Source organism: Xiphophorus couchianus, chromosome 2 (genome assembly GCF_001444195.1).
Source record: "Xiphophorus couchianus chromosome 2, X_couchianus-1.0, whole genome shotgun sequence".
Classification (NCBI taxonomy): Eukaryota; Metazoa; Chordata; class Actinopteri; order Cyprinodontiformes; family Poeciliidae; genus Xiphophorus; species Xiphophorus couchianus.
The window spans coordinates 4,125,843-4,147,359 of NC_040229.1; the positions used below are offsets into that span (position 1 = coordinate 4,125,843).

Genomic DNA, 21,517 nt, shown 5'->3' on the forward strand with positions numbered 1-21,517 from the left:
TTGGAAAGATTGTTCGACGCTGTTAGTTGTTGTGGAGCATTTTCTTCTTCTATGGTCAGCAACTCCCGGTTTTTCTTCTTCTTTCTAGTTCTAGATTCAAGTTGGGTCAGCGCATCGTGCCAAACAGAACATCAACTATTGGAGATGTGGACTCATCTTTGGCTCCGCCCCCACAGCCAATGAACCAATCAACAGCTGACTTCACACCAGTACCGCCCGGCCTGAATGGACCCACAGGGTTCCAGGACTGGGTACGGACCGGGCCCTGAGGGCTTATCCAAAGACGCTGGACCCATGTTCGAGGCTCGACCCGGCTCAGCCCGACTGGACTCGACCCGACTCTCCAGTTTAAAAAAGACCTTGGGCTTCTGTCTCTGCTCTGTGTGGTTCCGGATGGTTCTGGATGGTCCTGGATGGTCTTGGATGGTTCTGGATGGTCCTGGATGGTCTTAGATGGTTCTGGATGGTCTTAGATGGTCCTGGATGGTCTTAGATGGTTCTGGATGGTTCTGGATGGTCTTAGATGGTCCTGGATGGTCTTAGATGGTTCCGGATGGTCACACGCTGGGAATTCCAAGGGGGCAGATGACTGCTGATTCTGAGCCCGGTACTGGTTCTGGTTCTGTTGGAGGTTTTTTTCTCTCTACTGTCACCCCCTGCTGGTCAGAAGGTGGTTCTGTAGGTCAGGATCCTCTTCAGGGTTTCCATAGAAATGCTTAACTAATTTGAATCATGAACTGAACTTGAGCCGTTGATCAACTCGGATCAGTCCAATCGATTGTGTTGGAAAGTTCTGTTGGTAAAGAGCCTGTAGAAATGAACAGATCCGATTTATTGCAGGATCCAGTCCAGCTCTGATTTTGATCTGCAGCATTTCTGGGACTTTAACCTGTTTGTGATCTACATGAAGCTGGACCAATCCTGACTCTTGACCCTGATTCTGTGGAAACAGCGTCTCATGAAGCCCAGCTGGGCCGGATGATCTGGACCCACCCTGCTCCTGCCCGGAGTCTGGTCCAGATGGAAACCCGGACCGAGGCGGCGCTGCAGCAGCTCTGGCCTGAATCTCCTATAGAAATATATGAAACTATTTGGTAATTTGCTCTTTAGAATGAACAAATTTCCAGAGATCTGTAAACATATTCTTGTGTGTTCTGACCCAGTCAGCTGAAGCTCCTCTGACAGAACCCGGCTGCAGCAGAACTTCATTATTAACCTGATAAGAGCTGCTTTATAGGGAAACAGCTATGAAGCTTTCTCTGGCTTTGTGTTTTTTCTTGCGTTTGAATGGAGCAGATGAGTCCTTCCTTAGTTTGGTCTCTGAGGCGACCCGGGTCAAAGCTGCCGGTCCGGACCGTCTGCCGGGGTTTGAGGTTTAACTGCTCTGGCCTTAAATCTTACCCTAACCCTAACCCCCTGACCCTGTCAGTGTTTCCCATCATCAAAAACACAACACAAACACCTGGAGTCTCATGTGCAACATTTTAATCTCAGTGATGACGTCAGAGTTTCACAGCAGGGTTAGAAAAATAGAATCTGGGATCATAAAAGTCCAGAATGCTGGAAGTGAAGATGAGCCGGATCCACACAGAGTTGTGCTCTTTCTACACTTTGACTGATGATGACCACAAACTGCAGAGCTCACTTCAAAATTAAAGCTGATCTGAAGGATGACTTTAATTTAAAAAAATTGAAAAATTGACTTAAAAGTACAAAATATTCAATAATGTTTGTATTTCAGATAAATGAGATTATCTCCAGTAGCAGAATAAAAACGTCATCTGTTTTATTAAATCAGCTGAAAGCAGTAAAGTTATCTTCCATCATCAGTAACAGGAATAAAACCAGGAACATTTTTCCATCAAGTAAACACTGTTTGGGTTTTAAAAGTTTCCACTTGGAGTTGGATCTCCTTATGAACATGGAGGAGGTTGGATCCACCTCCAGCACCTGGTGAAGAAACTCGGCGTCCTCTGGCAGGAAGTTTTTGCTTCGGGTCTAGACGAGACCTGCCGTCATGCATGTTGCTTTCTAACATGCATTTCTGAAAAGCTCCCAGGCATCAGATGACCCGAACTCTGACGGTCATCGCAAACTCTCTCGTGTCTGCAGGTAGGACTTTAGTCGACTCCAACTTGAGTTGAATGCCTTCCAGTTCCCCACCTTCGATTCCTGACCTCTGACTCCTAACGACGCAGCAGGTTTGTGTCTGAACCGGGTTTCAGTTGGACTTCCTGGTTCTGTTCAGCAGACCTCCTAGTGTGGTAAAGACGTTTCTGGGCTCAGCATTCGGTTCTGAGACGGATGGTGTTGCATTCCACCTCAGTGACTCTAGAACCAGTATACAGGTGTCATTCAGCTGAAACCCAGATGTTTTTGTCTCATTTGAAGCATCACTGGCCTGAACTCAGCTTTGTTTCCACGGAAACCACTTTTAATCTCTGAGGCAGTCCTGAAAGTGGCCGTTACAAAGCAGAGGCCAGCTGACAACAAGAAGGGTCGAGTTGTGCTTTGTTGCCACTGGCTTCAGAGCTGCAAAGTCCTGCAGTGTCCCGGTTCTGGTCCAGACTGAGCCGGCGCTGCTGAGTGTCCACCTGGTGGTCTCTGGTGGGCTGAGAAAGAGAAACAAGGGCTCAGAAACTCTGCTGTGAGACCAAACACCTGGGAACAGAATGACTCCGATTCTGAAAACACTTGAAGTTCCCACTGACAGACTGAACATCTGGACCCCAAACTGAACATCTGGACCCAATGATTAGCCCAGACTACAGAATCTATCTGAGCATCTAAAACCAACTGAAGCCACAGTTTGAGGGACCACACAAACCAGTAGGTGGTGCTAGGAGCAGAAATTTTTTTATTTCACAGCGACTATGGCTGTGTGGGTAGAGTAGTCTTCTTGCGATCGGAAGGTTGGAGGTACGATTCCAGCTGTCTCCTGCCACATGTCGATGTGCCTCTGGGCACTTAACCCCAAATTGCCTACTGATCTGCGTATCGGTGTATAAATGTGAGTGCGAATCGGTCAATGTGACTCTAGTGTAAAGCGCTTTGTGTGGTCAAAATGACTGGAAAAGCACTATATAAGTTCAGTCCATTTACCATTCACTAAATGATAAATATAAATAGTTCATGTAATAACTGAAACAGAAGAAAATGAGCTTTGACAGATGAGTTAAATTGTGTCAAGGTGCTGATCTCTAAACGTTTGGAAAGTCAGGCTGCTGAGGCGTTCAGGGTCCTGGTGGTTCCTCTCAGATCTCCAACAAAACCCGTTAGGAACCTTTTTATTAAACCTCTTTTGATCAAACAGCTTTTTCTGTGCAAGACGTTAATATGCAGACATCTTTAGCTGAGGACTGGAAACTAGGGGTTGGACCACTTCAGATTTTTTAAGGTCGACTACAACATGATAAAAGTCGAGTCGAAGTCGATTAGTTGCTGTGACGTTATAGTGATGTAAGTTAGACTTTATCAGCTAAATTCACCGCAAATATTGATAAAAACCAGCTTTTAATAAATTATTATGCAGAATTAATAGAACAAGAAACAGAACTTTATCCTGGACTTCTTCCTGAGTGACGGAGAAAAGTCCGACAAGTTGCACAAAGTCGGTTCTGACTTTTTCTTTCAAACACCGGCTGATGCTGATCTCTGGATAGCTGCACATTTAGGAGTTAAATTATCTCACTGACCACAGCGGAACATCACAAACCAAACTAATCATGACTGGGTCCTGTTTGGTTACAGTTGAATCCAGCGCAGCAGGACGCTCCGCTGATCAGCCGGAGGGATAAAAAAGCCCGACATCATGACGCCTTGTCCCACATTACTCCTGTAGTCTCTAGGAAGATGTTTTTCAGCACTAGTTGCTTTTAATTGACAGCAACCCGACAGGAAGGAGGCAGAGAGGGGAGAGAGGCCTGGGCCCAGCGAACCGAGGGCGGGAGTCGGACTGCACATACCCGGTCTCTAGTCTCTCTATGCGGGGCGCCATGCTAACCACTGCGCCGCCACGCAACGCCTCTATTCCCTATCTGGAATTTTCAGTTTCTCTTTGGTAAATTATTTACATTTTTCTACAACTTCAACTATCTGACGAATTCACTTAGTTCACTTTCTTTCATTTTCTTGGAAAAATCAATTTTGTCCTGTGATTGCGACTAGTAGACTGGCCCTGTAAAAGTCATTGCAGAGTAAAGAATCGACTAATCGACTAGTTGGTGCAACACCGGAAACCTAATCCACTCTACGGTTACCTGGGTAAACCCTGGCGATGCTTTCACTGCCTGAGTCAACCTGGGCTTCCTCAACAGACCCTGACATCTTGGATGAACATGTTTGAGCCAGTACTCCTGAACCTGGACTACACTTGTGTGTGTGACTCACCTGCTGCATTCAGGACCAGAGGATGAAGGCCAAAGAGAAGAACAGAAATAGAAACAGAAACTGGAAAAAAGAAAAGAATCAGTGGAGCTCGCAGTAGGAATATATTGACGGTTTTCTGGTTGTTCTTACCTTCTCCTCCAGCTCTTTGATCTGTCGTTTCTGTGCTTCTATACATTCCTCCAGCTCCTTGTTCCTCTGTGCAGCACAAACATATCATCATTACAAGGTTCCATGTTCATTCTGCTCTACTTTCAATCCTTTCTTTGGTATTAATCTCACTGCCAAAGCCGTTCATGTTGGTAAACCTCACAGAAATTACTGATGCCGAGTTTGGACGTGTGTGTAAATCCTCATTCTTACTCTGTTAATTAAAGGATAAATGAACAAACAACTTTGGTTAAGCTTCTGGCTCCCAGGAGAACAGAGTGCCAGAGCCGATCCATGATCCTTTAACACAGCAGCAGAAAGAACCAGGAAGCTGGATGTGAACCAGCAGCTCCGCAACATCTTCACTCCTGCTGAGAGCCGGAGAAGCAGCTGCACACCAGGACTGATGGAGGTTTTCAGAGTGGAGCTGTTCTCAGGGTTTTCTTCATTGGGGTAATTTTTTATTTTGCTGTGTGGTTTTCATAGCCCAAATAAATTATGACAAATAATAATTAATAATAATAATTATAATCACATGTCACACCATGGTGGATATTCGTCCTTAGCTGTTAGGTTTCATACTGAGGGGAAGACTTGATGTCATCTGGAGCTTTTTCCTACTTGACATGGCTCTAATTATTTTGAAATGAATAGTAATAGAATTCTTTGTGGATTATGAACCAGACTGTGACTAAAACTAATGTATCTATAATATATGAAGCTGCTCACCTGCTGTGTGAGCTGAAGCAGTTCCATCCTTTCTCGGAGGATCTGGGCATCTCTTTCTCTTAGCTCACACATCACACATCGTTTCCACTGATCCATGGCTCTCCTCAGTTCCTCTTTCTCTCCTTCTGTCAACATGTCAGACAGTCGACCCTCTCCCTTCATTAGTCCTGGAGTCCTGGAAGCCTCCTCCTGCTGCAGAGCCTCGAACAACATGGCCTCCAGCTCCAAGATCCTCTGAGTCAAACACAGACGGTAGAAATGTCCTTTTAGTTTTGGTCTCCCTGGAACCAAAGACTGCAGGAGAAACTCCATCTTGTTATCAGTATGGAGGATTATGTTTCTTTATCATGATGTAGTGATGACCTTTGACCCGACCCTCCAGAGCCACATAAAGCCGGTTCCAGAGTGGGCCTTCTCCTAGCTGCAGAACATTTCCAGAACCAGAGACTAAAGTCTCAGATCAGAGAAACTCATCCAGGCTTTGATTCCTGCAGCAGCATCTTCACAGGTCTGATTGACAACCCAACGGTCCAGAACGCTGCTGCTGGAGTTCTGACTAGAACCAGGAGGATAGAGACACCACCCGGTTCTACAGTCCTTCACTGAGAGACAAATGGATTAAAGATCTGCTGCTGCTGCTGGATCAACCCGTTAGTTCTGGTTCTGGTTCTGGTTTGCATCCAGAACCAGAACCAAACATGGAGAAGCAGCTTTCAGCTTCTAGTCACCACAAAACTGAAAAACAGCCGAAACACCGAGTTCCTTTAAATCCAGACTAAAAACTAGTTAGTTTAGAGCTTCTTTTGACCAGTAATAACTGGAACATCGCAAAGTGTTTATCAACTGATCATCGTTTCCCTACTTTTCCAATTCAATATAATGTTTCTGGGCTTGTTTTATTTTCTTTCTAATCATGTAAATAGCACTTTGAGGTAAAGCAGCTTATTAGCATAGCACAATAAGGTTGTTGGATATGTTTGTTCTTATTTCTATATTGTTTTGAAATACAGTAACTGTTGTGGTTGGACTGACTTTATGGGCCTGATCCATGGACTGCTTCCTGAAGTCCAGCTCTTCATCCAGGTAACCTTTCTGTTTTCTGAAGAGATCCTGGAGAAATATCAGACAAAATATGATGAATTTCAGCTGATAGAAATCATTCTGATGATGGAATTATCTTCAAACACTGTGAATCGGTTTGCAGCAGAAGTGACTGCAGTTATTCACTTATTGATGGTCTTAAAGTTCATGTCAGTGAGTAAAACCTTCAGATCTTCCTGCTTAAAATTATTATGAAACTGTCTGACACTCTTTTTTTTTTTTATCAATTCAGATAAAAGTTCTTTCTTCTGCTGATGTCATGAGATTTCATTTATAATTTTTGAAAGTTTTTATTAAAAACAGAGAGAAATGCTGGTCCAACAGTTTTACTTCCTGATGAAAGATGGTTTCAACCCTCACTCTCACTGACCTTTAACCTTTTACCAGGTTCTGCTGAGATATTGCTTCAAACCATGAGTTCAAACTGAACTGAAGCTTCATGCTGTGATGATTCGTTGGATAAAATCAGATCCTCTGCATTAACGCTTTGACCATCATAAAGAGTCCAATAGAAAAGGGTTCTGTCGCCAGAACATCAGCAGCAGGTTGACTGCTGTCATGAGACATCACTTATTAACATTTTTGTCCAATTATAGAGCCGGTATGACAATAGAAAGGTCGTATTTACCTTCTCATTCTCAATGTCCAACATTTTCTGCTGCAGAGCTGACTTGGTCACTTCGATGGACTCCAGCCACTGGAAGAGCAGACAGAGGCAGTCAGGTGGGTCTGAACTGTGCAGGTGCTGCTTCTCCTCTAGAGGACAAGAAAAACTCTACAACATTATACTTAGCTTGTTTCCACAAGTGGTTTGAATCTGGATTCAGTGATCTAGATCAGTGTTTCTCAGTCTTCCAGACTGCCCTGCATGTTTTAGTGTTTCCTTCTCACAAACACACCTGACCTGTATGAGTGGGAGGTTAAGGGGCCTCTGCAGCATTGATGGCTGCAGAGGAGGTCATGAAATGATTTGTTCTGGAACAGACACATGTTGAAGATGCAGGGCCAGGGGGCTGAGGACCACTGATCCAGATGAAACACGTAGATGAGGTCATTGCCTCTGAAACACGGCAGCTTCCCTCCAACCAGCAAGTACCATTGTTACCTTTAACAAAGTCATTTCATTTTTCATTTGATATTCAAGTAAATATATTGAAACCAAACATTTCTCTTGCTTCGTGTGTTAAAATCAGTTGAAGTTGGAGCCTTTGGACCAAATGTTTCTTACCTTTTCTGCCAGAGTGAGCACCGTCCTTGCATGGATCACGGTCACCTGCTCCTCATTGGACAAATTCTACAAGAAACAACCAGCAGGTAAGATCATAAGAACATATTTTCATCTGAGTATCAACAGAAACAGGGAAGACTCATGTGAAAGGCCTTTCAGCTAAAGTTGGGTCTGTTCAGGTTGGATTTAGGGCCTATAGCTGCCTTACGCCAAGTTCTAAGGACGGTCTCTAAAGACAGTTTCACTGGTTCTCAGCCAGCTGCTGATTGGTTCACTGGTTCAGCTGGGTGAAGGTCCAAGCTGAATCAATTTTAAGTTGCTGACGGTTTCACTGAACACATTGTCTTTGTGAGGAAATGGACATGTTGGACCTTAAAGTATGATGTTTGAGGGCAACTGCACACAGTTTTAGATTTCAGAAGATAATTATAAGCTTGTCCTTGTTTCAATGAACAATGAGGACCAAACCAAGGCAGGATGGACCAGAGGCTCAGTTGACCCAGTTGTCCAGCAGGGACATTTTGATCCTAAAACTATGGGGGCTTAGCCAGGCCAAGGCCAGTTGAATTTGAATATAAGAGTAGAATAAAGGTTATTTCATGTTCAAATGTTAAAATGATACAGATCATGCTGCTGAGTCTGAGTTCGGAGTCTATAGGCCTGGTTCTGTGGAGGAAGCTGCTCGGTTCTGCTGGTTGTCCTGCAGTCTGAACTGACTTCTCTGCCTGAGAAGAAAATCTAACATGACGTGATTGTAGAGCAGAAACACAAGAGTCACATGCAGTCACTCTGCTGCTGCTGCACCACAGAGGCACATATTGGTTTTTGTTTTCTTTTGAAGAGTTCATGGTGGTGGGCTTTATGCTGTGGACTTCCTGTTGGAATACTTACAATAAATAATAACAATGCTTTTTGGTATGTGTTCTGTGTTTTTCAATGTGGTCCTTCATGAGATCCCAGGATGTTCAAAAAACATCCGTGACTTAAACCCTGAAAGCTCAGGTGTGTTGGTGTAGTATGAGCAATAAAACTGAAACTTTCAGTCCTTCAGAGCCAAAGGAGACAAACAGGTTCCTCTGTCTGGTGATCACAGTGACCAACTGGGAGCCTCCAACAAACCAGTAACCAGTGAGACAGACCGGAGTCCCCAGAACTGGTTCTGAGATCAGTGGGATTATTTCTTTTCATTTTGTCATCAGTGATGTAACAGACATGTAGTTTTACTTAAAGCGTTAGACAAAGTTATAGAGTTAAACATGGTCACACACAGATCTGATGGTTATATTTAGCACATACATGTACAAGATAAATTCAACATACACTTACGGCGTTATCCCCCAGGATGTCCAACTTCTTCAACATTTCACTGATGACAATGTCCTGTTGGGACAAGAGTTATTCCATCGGTGAGTTCATGTGCTGACGGGTCATCTTCACATGTTCATAATGAGCCACAGAATGTTTTCACATGGATGTTGTGCTGTTTTCTGCATGAACAGAAAAGTTGAGGAGTAGTCTATCTGAGTGTTTGGTGAGTTCAGGTTAGTCTGCAGGTGAGACCAGGTGCTACTCACAGTGACCCCTTCGGCCTCACAGTAGATCTGAAGAGGACTGAGACCTTCTGGGAAGTGCAGTTGTTTGAAGTTGATGCCGGGTGAACGGCGCTCCCTCTCCTTTCCCCATGGGAACAGAGACAATGACAATGAAAGTTATTGATTAATCAGTAATTACAACACAAGAGTCGCTCCATGACCCCAAAGCCAGCGGTACCTCTAACTCCAAGATCCTGAACTCCAGCAACTCATTTTGGTCTCTGATGTCTTGAATGTCGTTGTTCAGTCGCAGCGCCTCACCTTCCATTTGCACCACCTGAGAGGTGGCAACAGTTTGAGTGGATCAACACTAGGATCATAGTTTGTATCCACACACATCCACACACGTCTGTAATCAGAACTGTGACAATAATAATAATAATTAATAATAATAATAATGGAGGAAGGGGGTTGCTGTCTAAGAGAAAAATTCAAATAATTGACTTACTCTTTTAAAGATGTACTGTCTACTGTTACTCTTTTAAAGATGTGAATAAAACACATTTATTGACATCAGATTTTGGTGTCTTCTTGACCTGTGACCCACACTGAACCTCTGGTGCCACCAATCTGACAGGAATTGGTCAAAAGACTGATTCCCAGTCCAGAACCACCTTAACAATAACTCCAAGATCTCCACTTTTGAGGTTAGTTAACCCTGAAGAAACCAAGAAGCTGTTGACGGTTCAGAACATCCTCAAAGCTGCAGGAGTTTAAATAAAGCTCTTCACCTTCTCCACCAGCTCCTGGTTCCTCTGATACAGCGCCTGCTTCTCCTCCACCCACTTCATGTCCTGAGAGCAGAGACATGGCACAACTCAGACACCTTTCACCATGTTCTACCAGTTTACACACAAAGCTACACAGAATATGTTCATTGCATATTTTGTGTAAATCATTCGTAAATGAGATTTTAGCCTGCTCCGTTTGTTCGGGCAATTTTTATAGCAGTTGAGACCCAAACAGGGTCCAGAACCAGAAAAATGGGCAAAATGTGAATTTTGCATAATGGGCCCCCTTCAAAGATAATGCTGAACTCTAACACTTCCTAGGAAAAGAACCAACATTTCTTTCTATGTTTGAAAGAGGAGGAATGTTTGAGTTTAAGGATCGACATTTGACCTGTGCAGGACAAATTGCTGCTTGGATAGGATCAACTCCCTTGGAGGGAGCAGTTCTCTTAATCACAGACCAAAACAAGATGAGGAATACCTGGCCCTGATTGGTCCGATCTGAGAAGTCATGAAAGCAAAACGTCAACATAAAGGCCCTCGGCCCTCCATGAAGTGTGCACTCAAAGTGAACAAGGGTTCAAGTGTTCAGATTACAAATGTGCAAAAATGTGAGAATTGGGACAGTTTGCCTCTGCACTGCAACTTTGAGGTCCAAAATTGCGGATCGGTCACTGTTTAGGTATTTACTGCTAAAATGTACAAATACAACCAAAAATTGACTTTAAAGTTACACTGGAGATGGTTTTGCTTTCCAGGTTCATTGCTGGAGATATTTGGCTGTTCAAATCAGTTTTCTTATGACGTGTTGAATACTGAACACCCCAAAAACATTGCCATAAATCCACTGTTTAACTCCAAACTTCACATGCAGCAATGAATTGTGGGTAATGTACTTGGATCCACCTGCATGCAGGATTAGGCAGAAAGGGTGGAAATAGGACCCAAAAGGGGCGTGGCTAAGGCAGGAAGTGGAAGAATCTGGACGCACTCAACATGAACGCGCATCTGAAGGACAGGAAAGAGGACGGATTGGACGGGCTGTCAGTCAGGTGATCTCTGATAGCCAATAAAAATCCAGAAATAAACTCGGGGGGTGCTGTGGGTAAAGCACGGCCTTCGACCTCGACACGGATGTCACAGGGTCGAGTCCCGGCCTGATGACCTTTGCCGCATGTCTTTTCCCTCTTTCATACTCAAATAAAGACCACTACAGCCAATAAAACTTAAAAAAAAATAAATAAACTGAAGGCTGCCCCTCCCCCACCCGTTGGTCAGGCTCAGCCTTTCTGAATCTCATCTACGTCTGACTCTCAGCAATTTGCAGGTTTATTTTTTTTACCAATCCCTGATGCTTCAGCGCTGATTCCAGATCTGCCACTCTGCTCTGATATCGACTGATTTCATTCAGCAGCTGTTCTCTGGTCTGAAAGACATGGGACAAGAACATCATTCTTAGCATCAGCGAGAATTCTCCACTCTACTGCTGCCTTGCTCAGAGGCCATCTACCTTGATCTCCTTCTCAGCATCGTAGTTTCCTCCGCATGTCTCGGCCAGAAGTGCGTACGCCCGCTGCAGCGCCTGGTACTCCTGCGTAAGCTGGCGGTAGCGAAGCTCTGCCTCCTCACGAACACAAGTCTGAAACCAGCAGTCAGTCAGAAAAACCAGTCAGACCAGTTCCAACATTTACTGTAAATCTGCTTCTTGTTCTTGCTCTCGGAACCTGAAGCTGCTGAGCCCGAGGTTGTTAAGATGGGCCTGCTTTAACCCTCTGATGCATGAATTATGATCCTTTGTGTCAGATTTTTTTTTCCGTTTTTTAAAATTCTTTTCTTAAGGCATAAAAATGGTAGGAAAATTTTTTTGTAAAAATAAATTTTTTTTTATTTTTTATTTTTATGTGATCAATTGTAATTTTCTCCAAATACAAAGTTGTTTTTTGAAAAATACATCAGTAGTATTGTTCCTTAGGGGTTATCTGATGTCACAATATTTTTTTTACTTGCAAGAGTCGTCTACAGTAGAAGGAGGGACCGGGTCGGTTCTCATGCTTTTTTGTCTGTCGGCCATATTGTATTTAACAAAAATAATTTCTTGCATTTGCAGCTGATGGCCAGTAGTTGATGGTATATTTTATGATGCATTAGTGTCCACTTCAGTGGTCTGTGTGCATTTATAACATAAAAATCCACAGGAAGCACAAGAAAATGGCTTTTAGAAAGCTGTCCACTGTAGTGACCACTATGCATGAAAGGGTTAAGTTCTGAACTTTTACCTCGTCAGGTTCCGTATCTGGAGTTCTGTCAGTGTGGAAGGACAAAGATGATCCGTCAGAATCCATCGATGCCTCTTCATCATAACCATAAAATGTCTCTATGACCTGCAGACAAACACATGACGCGTGTCATCATGCAGGTCAACAAGTTCTCAGAAACAGCAGAGGAGTTGTTGGAGTCCTGATCTGGGAGTTCTGGGTACTAACTACTTATGTTTTTATTTTAGTCTTTAAAATATTTGAATTTGCAGATAACTTTATAATTTTAACTAATTCCATAATTTTTAAATATTAGATATTCTAGCCAATTCCTCAGTACTTTAGTATTTTAGCAAATACTTTTTCACTCTTGAACCAGTTTAAGAAGACTACTTTTTACTCCTGCTTAGGTATAAATATAATGGAGTACTACTACTTTTACTTGAGGACAGTTTGTCGCTCCTTTGGACATCGGCCTGAAATGAAGACCAGAACCAGAACATTATTCAGAACCAACAACCTGAAGGCTTTGAAACCGGATACCTGAACTATTCAGAGTTCTTCCACTGAACTATTTGTAGTAGTTCTATCAGATAAACGACTGGTTCAGTTGGAGTACACATGGTGTACTACAGGTATCTGTAGGAGCACAGCTATCAGCAGCACAAGTACAAATATTAGTAATACGTGGTTTTGTGGTTCTGGTACTCATGTTGGAGTAATGACGACGGCTCGGCTGCTGGGTGGTTCTGGTGGTACCAGAAGCTTCTCACCCTGCAGGCTCTGAAGGTTCTCCTCCTCCTCACCGGTTCCTGACGTCGGTACCTCAGTAACAAGTCTCGCTCCTAGAACAAACCAAACGTCTTTATTCATCCTCACTGACCTGAAGCTCATCAGCTGACTGAACATCACAGATAAGTACGCATCGTCATCTCCTGATGTTACATGGATTACACAGAAAGTACCTCATAGGTACTGACAGCGGCTGCTCAATACTTACAATAACGTTCTTTACATAACCTGCTGTCTCCAGAGCCTGAAATCACAGAGAGGAGATTTAAAATGGCCGTCAAAGTCATATTACCGCTGTAATACTGCTGTAGTTTCTGTCGTACCTTAGAAAGGTCATCGATGACGTGTTGCTGCTCCACCACTTGTAACCGTAAAAACTCCATCTCGCGCTCATCCTGATGGTAGCCATGGTAACTTGAGGAGTGACTCCGGTCCAGATCGTTGAGGGAACTGGGTCTCCTCTGTAGACAAACAAAGAGATCAGTCTGGTACCGACGGTTCTGTTGGCTGTTCAGAACCAACAGAACCGGATCACGGCTCAGTTATCTGGCTGAGCTGAAAGGTGTCTGCCTGTTTGGGTTCAGTGGGTTCTACATGAACACTGACACCTGCTGGTGCGATGCAGTAACTGAACTCAGTTGTTTTTCTATGTCAGCTGATATCTGGATGCATTTTTATGCTTTTATTGTTTAATTAGTTCAAATGGAAAAATGAGTGTTGTGTGTGGTCACCATAGTTGCCATCTCCAGGTTCTCTTGGGTCACAAAGCGAAGTTTGTTATCAAGGCGACGTAGGGCGAGGGCCAGCTCTTCGTTTTTCCTGCTCAGACGTTTGTTTTTATCCAGAAGGGGAAGAAACTGACTCTCCGTTTCTCTCAGACGCTTCAGCTGAACAGGAGAAAAATATTTTAAAATAAATTCAAAGATTAAAAAGACATTTTAACTTTACAGAGCCTGAATTCAGCTGAGTAGGAGTGAGCCCTAACTGTGCTGGTCTGGGGAAAGCTCTTTACTTTAGATGGGTGTGTTCTGGAGGGCAGCACGTCTTTACCAGTTCATTTCGCTCTTCAGACAGCAGAGAGTTTCGATCTTCCAGTTTCCTGACGACTGCGCTGAGCTCAGCGATCTTCAGCTGAAACCTGCGAGTTTCTCGATCATCTGTCTGTTCAAGAGAACAAACACAGTAAACAGAGCTGTTCAGAACATTGATATTTAGTTTTCATCATTTAAAGAAAGATTATTGATCAGGGTGGCTTTCATTGGCCGATCAGCTGATCACATGATCTTTAACTTTACAGATGAGGATAAGAGCAAACGGTCAGTGGATGGAAAGCTAACGTAGGTCAGAAGATCAGAGTGTTTGGATAGTTCGGCCCATAGCAGCCACAGGTGTTATGTTCTGGTACCTGATCTTTAACAGTATGTTGGCAGGGCATCTTGTACCCGGAAGTATGCCCATATATGGAAGACGCTGTGACAGATCGCAGGTAAATCAGCACTTATATTTATTTCGCTGAGCAGAGCAGATCCCATGCTGATGACTCTGGCAGAGATATGTCAATTAACACTGGTCTTAGAAGGTTGGTTTTGTTTCTAATTCCTCCATTTGTGTAAGGATTTGGTTTTTCTGTGTGTTTACTTAGGTTTCTGTGTTCTGTGGAGTCTCTGTGTTGTCCCGGCTACCCCTTGATTAGTTTCACCTGGTCCTTGTTTCCCCCGATGGTCTCCCTGTGTATTTAAACCCACCTGTCTTCCTTGTTCTTTGTCGGGTCCTTGTCTAGTGGTCTTTGCTACTGGCAAGTTTGTCATCATGAACCAGTTGCTACCAGTTGTGAGCCATTAGCCTTCCGCTCATTTGTGCTGCCTGGACTTTGGTATTGCTTACTTACTTATATAAATACCATCATTTTCTTGACTTCAACCTGGGTCCTCTGCCTCACCACAAATCATGACATCTTGATTTTTGAAGGTGAGATTCTTTTAGAGGGAGTGACACACAAAGAGCGCAGTTGACTGATTTCACTTATGAGGAGGTGAAGCTTTTTATTATTATTGCTTATTATTTAAGGCGCTAGTCTAATTCTACTAGACCAGAGCCGAACAAAGTAAGGCGCACAACTTTATTAGGTGCCACACACACAAACCAACACACACTGTGTTTTGTGTGTGTTGGTTGACCTGCACACCAATTATTTTATCCTCTGTCTTTGATAAGAACTAGCACCAAAGTGTTCTTCATGCAGATGGACAATAACCATTACTGATGAGAATAGACATGATTAAGATGAACATGTTACCTAAACAGGTTGATATCAGCTGGTATCTGACCTGCAAGCAGATTTCAGACACTCCAACTAACCAACAATCAAAGCCGCCCAGTTCCTGCATATCTGTACTGGGAAAAACCCAGAACACAGTCAACCTGATAAACCTCCTCAAATGATACTTGAAGACAGGAAGCTGCTAGGATCTGCTGATAAATTAAATAGTTGGGTTCCAGTTGCACTCAGCAAGAGAAATTTGAGAATATTATCATCCATAGATTCAAACACCAGATGCACAGCTTTGGCTGTTTACTGCAAACTAACCTCTCAACAAGAATTACCTCAGAGATTATTATGATTTGGACAATCAAGACTTCTTCAACTTGGGCATTATTAAGACAAAGCCAGTATACCTTTGGAAATTTAAGGAAGCCATTAGTAAAGACATTCTAGGGCAGCATTGGAAAGAATTAAATCTCTTAAACTTTATTTTTCACTGCAACCAGAGAGATTTCTAAAAATGATCAAGCCAAATGGAGGAAAAGAAGCCAAGATGAGATTGGCTCAATATATGATGGATGGAAGAACAGCAGACGACTGTCCTGGGGTCAGAGGTTATGAATACAGTTAGTGAAGATAAAACTGAATATTTAATTCTGGGGAAATTATGTGGGACGTTATAACTAAAACAGACTGTATCTGCCACAGACTTCATTGGCAGAAAGTGAAATTAAAATGGTTGAAAAAGGAATCTGGCTGGAAATTTCCAGGAAATAATTTGAATGAAGTGGATTGGGACATTTTTCCTGCAACGGCCCTTAATAGTTTTGGTTCTCACAATGTTGGTTCAATTTAATCTAGAAGATGACTCCCAGCCCTTTCACAAATATATGATAGGGAACCAGCAGGAGCTGAAAATGCGTCTAATGTGGCCACCAGGGGGCAGCAAAGATAAAATCCCAGACTTTTTTCATGCATTTTTAATTGAGCAGGAAGAGGCGGGGCTTACAAAGAAAGGAGCATTGTTAGGGGTGGAGTTAGCAGGATGGTTTAGCCCCGCCCTTTGTGCGTCTCTCAGAGCAGCGATTTGTTGTTCAGCAGCCTGAGTCTGTAACTGGAGGCGGTGGGCGTGGCCAGCCTGCAGCCCCAGAGCTTTATCCAAAACACTGACTGCTCTGTCCTTCAGCTTTATCTCATCCATCTGCACACGGTGAGAGACAGACAGGGAGACAGGCGGAGGGTTAGTCAGGCATCATCACACAGGTAGAAGAGAGGAACATCAGGGCAGACAGACAGGTGATGGGCGGGGTCATGACTCTGCTGCTTTGGAAGAAAAACTGCAGCTGCTAGTTATGAGAGCTTGCTGGGCTGAAATGAGACGGAACTGGATTTCAGCTGGTTTCCAGTTAGGTGAACCGGGTCCAGCTGGAAAACAGGTTTTTGTTTTGACCTCTTGCCTCTTTTACACCCACAGAAACAAAAATGAAGCAAATAATTAACTTTTTTTGGATAAATATTCCAAAACTTTGACCTGAGTGTGCCGTCTACTCCAGACAGAAAGCGGGCCGGATCAGAACCTGGGACCTAACTGAACATGATTCAGTTGTTTCACCTCCACTTAATCACTACTATCTTCTCTCCTCGATGAAATCTGCAGGGGTCAGAGGTCACATGCTGATCAGCAGCTAAAGTGATGCTGGTGGAGCAGGACAGCTGCTCTTTGTTTCTGCTCAGTACCAGTGAGTGACGGAGTGAAACATGGCTGAATCATCCCAGTCTTTTCCTCCAGCTCTGGACTCTAAACTACGTTCTGCTAATCAGGATTCAGTGGATCAGAAAATGGATCAATGTTTTCCTTTCAGTGAAAGTTGTACAAACTATCAGCTGTTGGATAATTTGGATTTCTTCATGTGTTTGGAAACCTGGAGAAATCTCAGCAGATAAATGAAGTAACAAGATCAGTTTGTCCTGGTAACTCAGCTGTCAGAAACAGTGCAAACTGTGTTTGTGCCACAGCGCCCCCTACCAGTCGCCGGATCTCCCTCTCACAGTCTCTCTTGGTTCTGTGGAGCTCCTCCTGGTGCTGGTGATGTGCCGATCGGAGCTCGGCTGCTCTGGCCTGGCAGGCCTGCTGAGCCAGTGCCAAGGTCTCCTCTGCATGTTTTTTTGCTCCCCGCAGTTCCTGCGCCTCCTGCTGGAGGCGACAGCGCTCCGTCTCCCAGCTCCTCCTCGCCTCCTCCATCTCCCCCATCAAGGCGCTTCTCACCTGCACAGAGGGTCGGGGTTAGAGCAGGAGCGCCTTCTGGGGCAAAATCCACATTTAGTCACAATGTGAGAAACAGAAAAGAGACTCCCGTTCTCTTCTTTCCAGTCCAGCTGAAGTTCAGACTTGAAGTCAACTTGGTTTCAAAGCAGCCAAACTTAAAATCTGTATTTTATTTTAAAAGTAACCAGTGGAGGCAGTCTGGTAAAAACATCAAACCAGTTCTGACCCTGAAGCTGATGGAGAGAGTGACCTTTCACCCTGACCTTTAAAGCTAAGCAGTTCAGAACTTGGTCAAAAGGGCTGTTTGGACCAGAACTGTTACACAGTAGCAGAAATAGAAACAGGAGAGATGGGTTAGTGTTCTCACTGAACATCTGATGATGCTCTGATTGCTGGCATCTGATTGGCTCCTGAATTAAAGGAAAATCTATGGTTCATTAGAGCAGGAAGTCTGGACCAGGAAGGATGGACAGAAAGTGATGGATGGATGGATGGATGGATGGACGGACGGACGGACGGACGGACGGACGGACGGACGGACGGATGGATGTTGTAAAATATTGACCATCAGTTGTCGATCACCTTGTCCGTTGATCCGTCTCGCAGGTTTTGGACGAGTCCATTCAGACGTTGGATTTCTCCATCTTTAATCTTAATGACCCTCATTAGCTCCATCTCATGTTGCCGTAGCAACGTCTCCCTGGTGACCGCCAGCTCCTTCTGCTTCTCTTCATGGAGTTTGGTCTTCAGCTCCGTTAGGGTGACCGTTGTACGGTTATGCTCCGCCTTCAACTCCTGACTCTTCTCTCTCTCCAGGCGGCTCACCTGGTGGAGCCAGAAACAACAGACATAGTACTACTGACGGTACCGCAGTACATTAAGTACTACTACTGTACAAAAACTGTCCTCGTCCCAAAAAAGTGACAAATACAACTATGGTGTTATTACAGAAAGTACTTTAGGGACTATAGAAACTTTTGTAGCATGACTAGAATTGCTACTGTAATTGTATTAATACCACTAGAGTTACTACAGTAACTGAAATTGGTAAAGAAATGCATTGGGTTACAAAATGTACTACAGTAACTATAGCAGAGGATACTATAGTTTCTGCAGTAGTGCCTCTGACAGCAGCACAGTAACTGTAGTAGTTCTGGTTTGATAATACATGTAGTTCTACTAAAGAAACTACGGCAGTCACAGTGGGACATTTGGATCTCCTGCCCTTACCTTATTTTTCTCCTGTTGGAGTTCAATCTGAATCTCCGTCAGTTTGGCTCTCAGTTCCTCATTGGCTGCTTGAAGGGTTGCCATGGCGTCCGGTCGCTCTCCCTTTCCTCGCCCTGCTACTCCTCGTTTTGACATAACCAACAGCTACTGGCTCCTCGCCCTCCTCCAGCTAAATGTCAGCCTGATCCTTCCTACATCTGCACCTGTGGACACAGGAAGTTGTCACTGTAGCTCTGTAGGATGTGAAGGATTTGTGTTGTAGCTCAACAGGTTTTGCAGATGATTTCTGGAATATTTTTGATTTGAAAGAAATTAAGTTCTTTATGGTCAGCATATTTGAAGAGAGAAAGACAGGCTAATGTCTCACAGCAACCGCCTGTGAGTGTCAGGCACTATATTCCTTATATGTTTGTGAGACAAATGTGACTAAATCTGCCTGTTGCATTGGAACCTCTGCACTACTGAGACATTTCAATCTGAGCAGCATCACATCACTGGTTCATGCACAGACTGGCTGAAGTTTGCTATAAACACCTGGAGACAGGATGAGGTCAGCTGAGCTGAGGAGCAACAAGTTGGGTTGCCAGGTATGGAGGTAGAGAAGTACTGAATGAAGCAAAAGACACCATCTCTGCTGTCAAACGTGAACATAGAAACTTTATGAGCCGTTTCTCTGGTAACAGTTCAGGAAGGCCTCACCACAGGCAGAGCAATGCATGAGGCTATGTGCCATGACAATCTGGTAACCAGAATCATAATGGAAGAAAGGAGAAGTTAACCTTAAGGTCAAGTAAATCTAGAGAGAAAAGTTGCCAACAAACAACTTTAAAACCTTCAGGATTTTGGAGTTTTTCTGTAAAGAGAAACAAAACAAAATCCATCTCACCAAACCTGTTCACCAACTTCAAGAAAGATCTGTGCTGCTGCAAGAGTCCAGATTCAACTGTTGAGACACATTTTGCTCCAGGGTCTGCAGGAAACTTTAATAAATTAATTTCTAACCTGTATTTCATGTTTTTGTTGATTTTCTTTCAACAGACCTTCCGTAAAATTACAGGCTGTTCATTTCTTTGTGAGGACATGACATTGGCTGGGGATTGAATAATTATTCTCCATAAAGTGTTTGTGTTTAGTTTTAGTGGAGCGACTCGATCTGAGATGTTTGTCGTATCTCTGCTGTCGTGTTTCTCTGCAGTATTTATTTCTGAAGTCCCAGCTGGATTAGTGTGATGTCACTCTAGTATTCACGGTAATGTTATGTAGTTTGGATAAATGTCAGTAATATTTCAGGAGTCACATCCATCTGTAGTGTTTGTGCAGCAGCTGCATCCTGGTAGTTTCTGCTAGCTCAGCTGCATCCCTGTAGAGTCTCTGTTCTGAACTGTCAAGTATTTTATTCGTACTCTGCAGAGACGTCCTGATCCTTCTGTGTGATGAAGGGCAGTGACAGGTTGATTGTTTCCATGGGAACAGGATCAGCTGTCAGCATCAGCAGCAGAAAGATGCAGAACTTACCGTGCAGCAGGATGCTTCGGACGCCTCATCGTTGTTTGTGCTGATCAGCCTCCTGTGCAGCATGCTATCAGGCTATGAGACGCTAGCTCCACTGCAGCTTACAGTGTGTGTGTATCGGGGTGAGTGTGTGTCTGGGGGTGTGTGCTGCTGTAGATGCTGGTGGGCTCCGTCACTTTGGGTTCCTCTGTCACTCGGCTGCTAGCATCTCTGCAGCTTCTGCTTACATCATCGCCTCCTCTTCCTCTTCCTCCTCTTCCTCTCCTCCCAGCATCCCTTGCTGTGAGCTTTCTGATTTGTCTCCCCCTGCAGGACAAATCCTGTCATCACAACTGACTGGAAGTTTAGCATCTCTTAGCAGTGAGGCATTCAGGTATCTGACTGTTGATACTATGAAGATGGTTTCTATGACAACAGAAACATTGGCTGACATAAAGTTGATGGTTAATGTGTAATTAATGTTGGGTGGACCAGGAGTCCAGTGACGATCACCCTCAGCACAGGCTCCCCTCAGGGCTGCGTCCTGAGCCCTCTGCTGTTCACTCTGATGACACACGACTGCGTCCCCAGGTTCGCCACCAACCACATCGTGAAGTTCGCGGACGACACAACGGTGGTGGGCCTCATCAGAGACGACAACGACCTGGACTACAGAGAGGAGGTGGAGCAGCTGGTGGACTGGTGCAGAGACAACAGCCTGATCCTGAACGTTGACAAGACGAAGGAGATGATCGTCGACTTCAGGAAGAACCGGCCCAGCCACGCTCCACTGCTCATCAACAGCTCGGCTGTGGAGGTGGTCAGCAGCACCAAATTCCTGGGGGTGGACATCACTAACGACCTGACCTGGACTGTGAACACCACGTCTCTGGCCAAGAGGGCACAGAAACGTTTGTATTTCCTGCGGAGGATGAGAAGAGCACACCTGCCCCCGCCCATCCTCAGGACGTTCTACAGAAGCACCATAGAGAGCATTCTGACCAGCTGCCTCTCTGTGTGGTGTGGAGGCTGCAGCGCCTCCGACTGGAAGAACGTGAGGAGAGTGGTGCGGACAGCAGAGAGGATCATCGGGGCCCCCCTTCCCTCCATTCAGGACATTTCATCCCAGCGCTGCGTGTCCCGAGGCCGAAACATCGTCAGTGACCCCTCACACCCCCACCATGGACTGTTCTCCCTGCTGCCCTCTGGAAAGAGGTTCTGCAGCATCCGGTGCAGGTCCACCAGGTTCTGAAACAGCTTTTTCCCACTTGCCATCAGACTGCTGAACTCTTAACTGGACTGC

General features: G+C 44.4%; 1 protein-coding gene across 3 annotated transcripts; it reads right to left on the reverse strand.

Moving 5' to 3' along the window:
- Positions 1-1,468: 1,468 nt before the first annotated feature.
- Positions 1,469-20,708, reverse strand: jakmip3 (Janus kinase and microtubule interacting protein 3). 3 transcript variants are annotated; one of them, XM_028005692.1, is made up of 24 exons: positions 20,239-20,708; positions 18,724-18,926; positions 18,076-18,318; positions 17,254-17,493; positions 16,237-16,428; positions 14,015-14,125; positions 13,696-13,851; positions 13,288-13,425; positions 13,173-13,208; positions 12,946-13,017; positions 12,194-12,298; positions 11,428-11,556; positions 11,260-11,343; positions 9,918-9,980; positions 9,365-9,463; positions 9,169-9,267; positions 8,915-8,974; positions 7,595-7,660; positions 6,995-7,063; positions 6,298-6,375; positions 5,266-5,499; positions 4,519-4,584; positions 4,390-4,449; positions 1,469-2,612 (listed from the first exon to the last, which is right to left on the reverse strand). In XM_028005692.1, the coding sequence occupies exons 2-23, from the start codon at positions 18,856-18,858 to the stop codon at positions 4,399-4,401; spliced, it is 2,526 nt and encodes an 841-aa protein (XP_027861493.1). In that variant the 5' UTR covers positions 18,859-18,926; positions 20,239-20,708; the 3' UTR covers positions 1,469-2,612; positions 4,390-4,398. The 3 variants fall into 3 exon arrangements, with proteins under 3 accessions (XP_027861493.1, XP_027861501.1, XP_027861512.1); XM_028005700.1 differs by having other exon boundaries at positions 8,921-8,974; positions 20,239-20,707; XM_028005711.1 differs by lacking the exon at positions 16,237-16,428 and having other exon boundaries at positions 20,239-20,707.
- Positions 20,709-21,517: the final 809 nt, after the last annotated feature.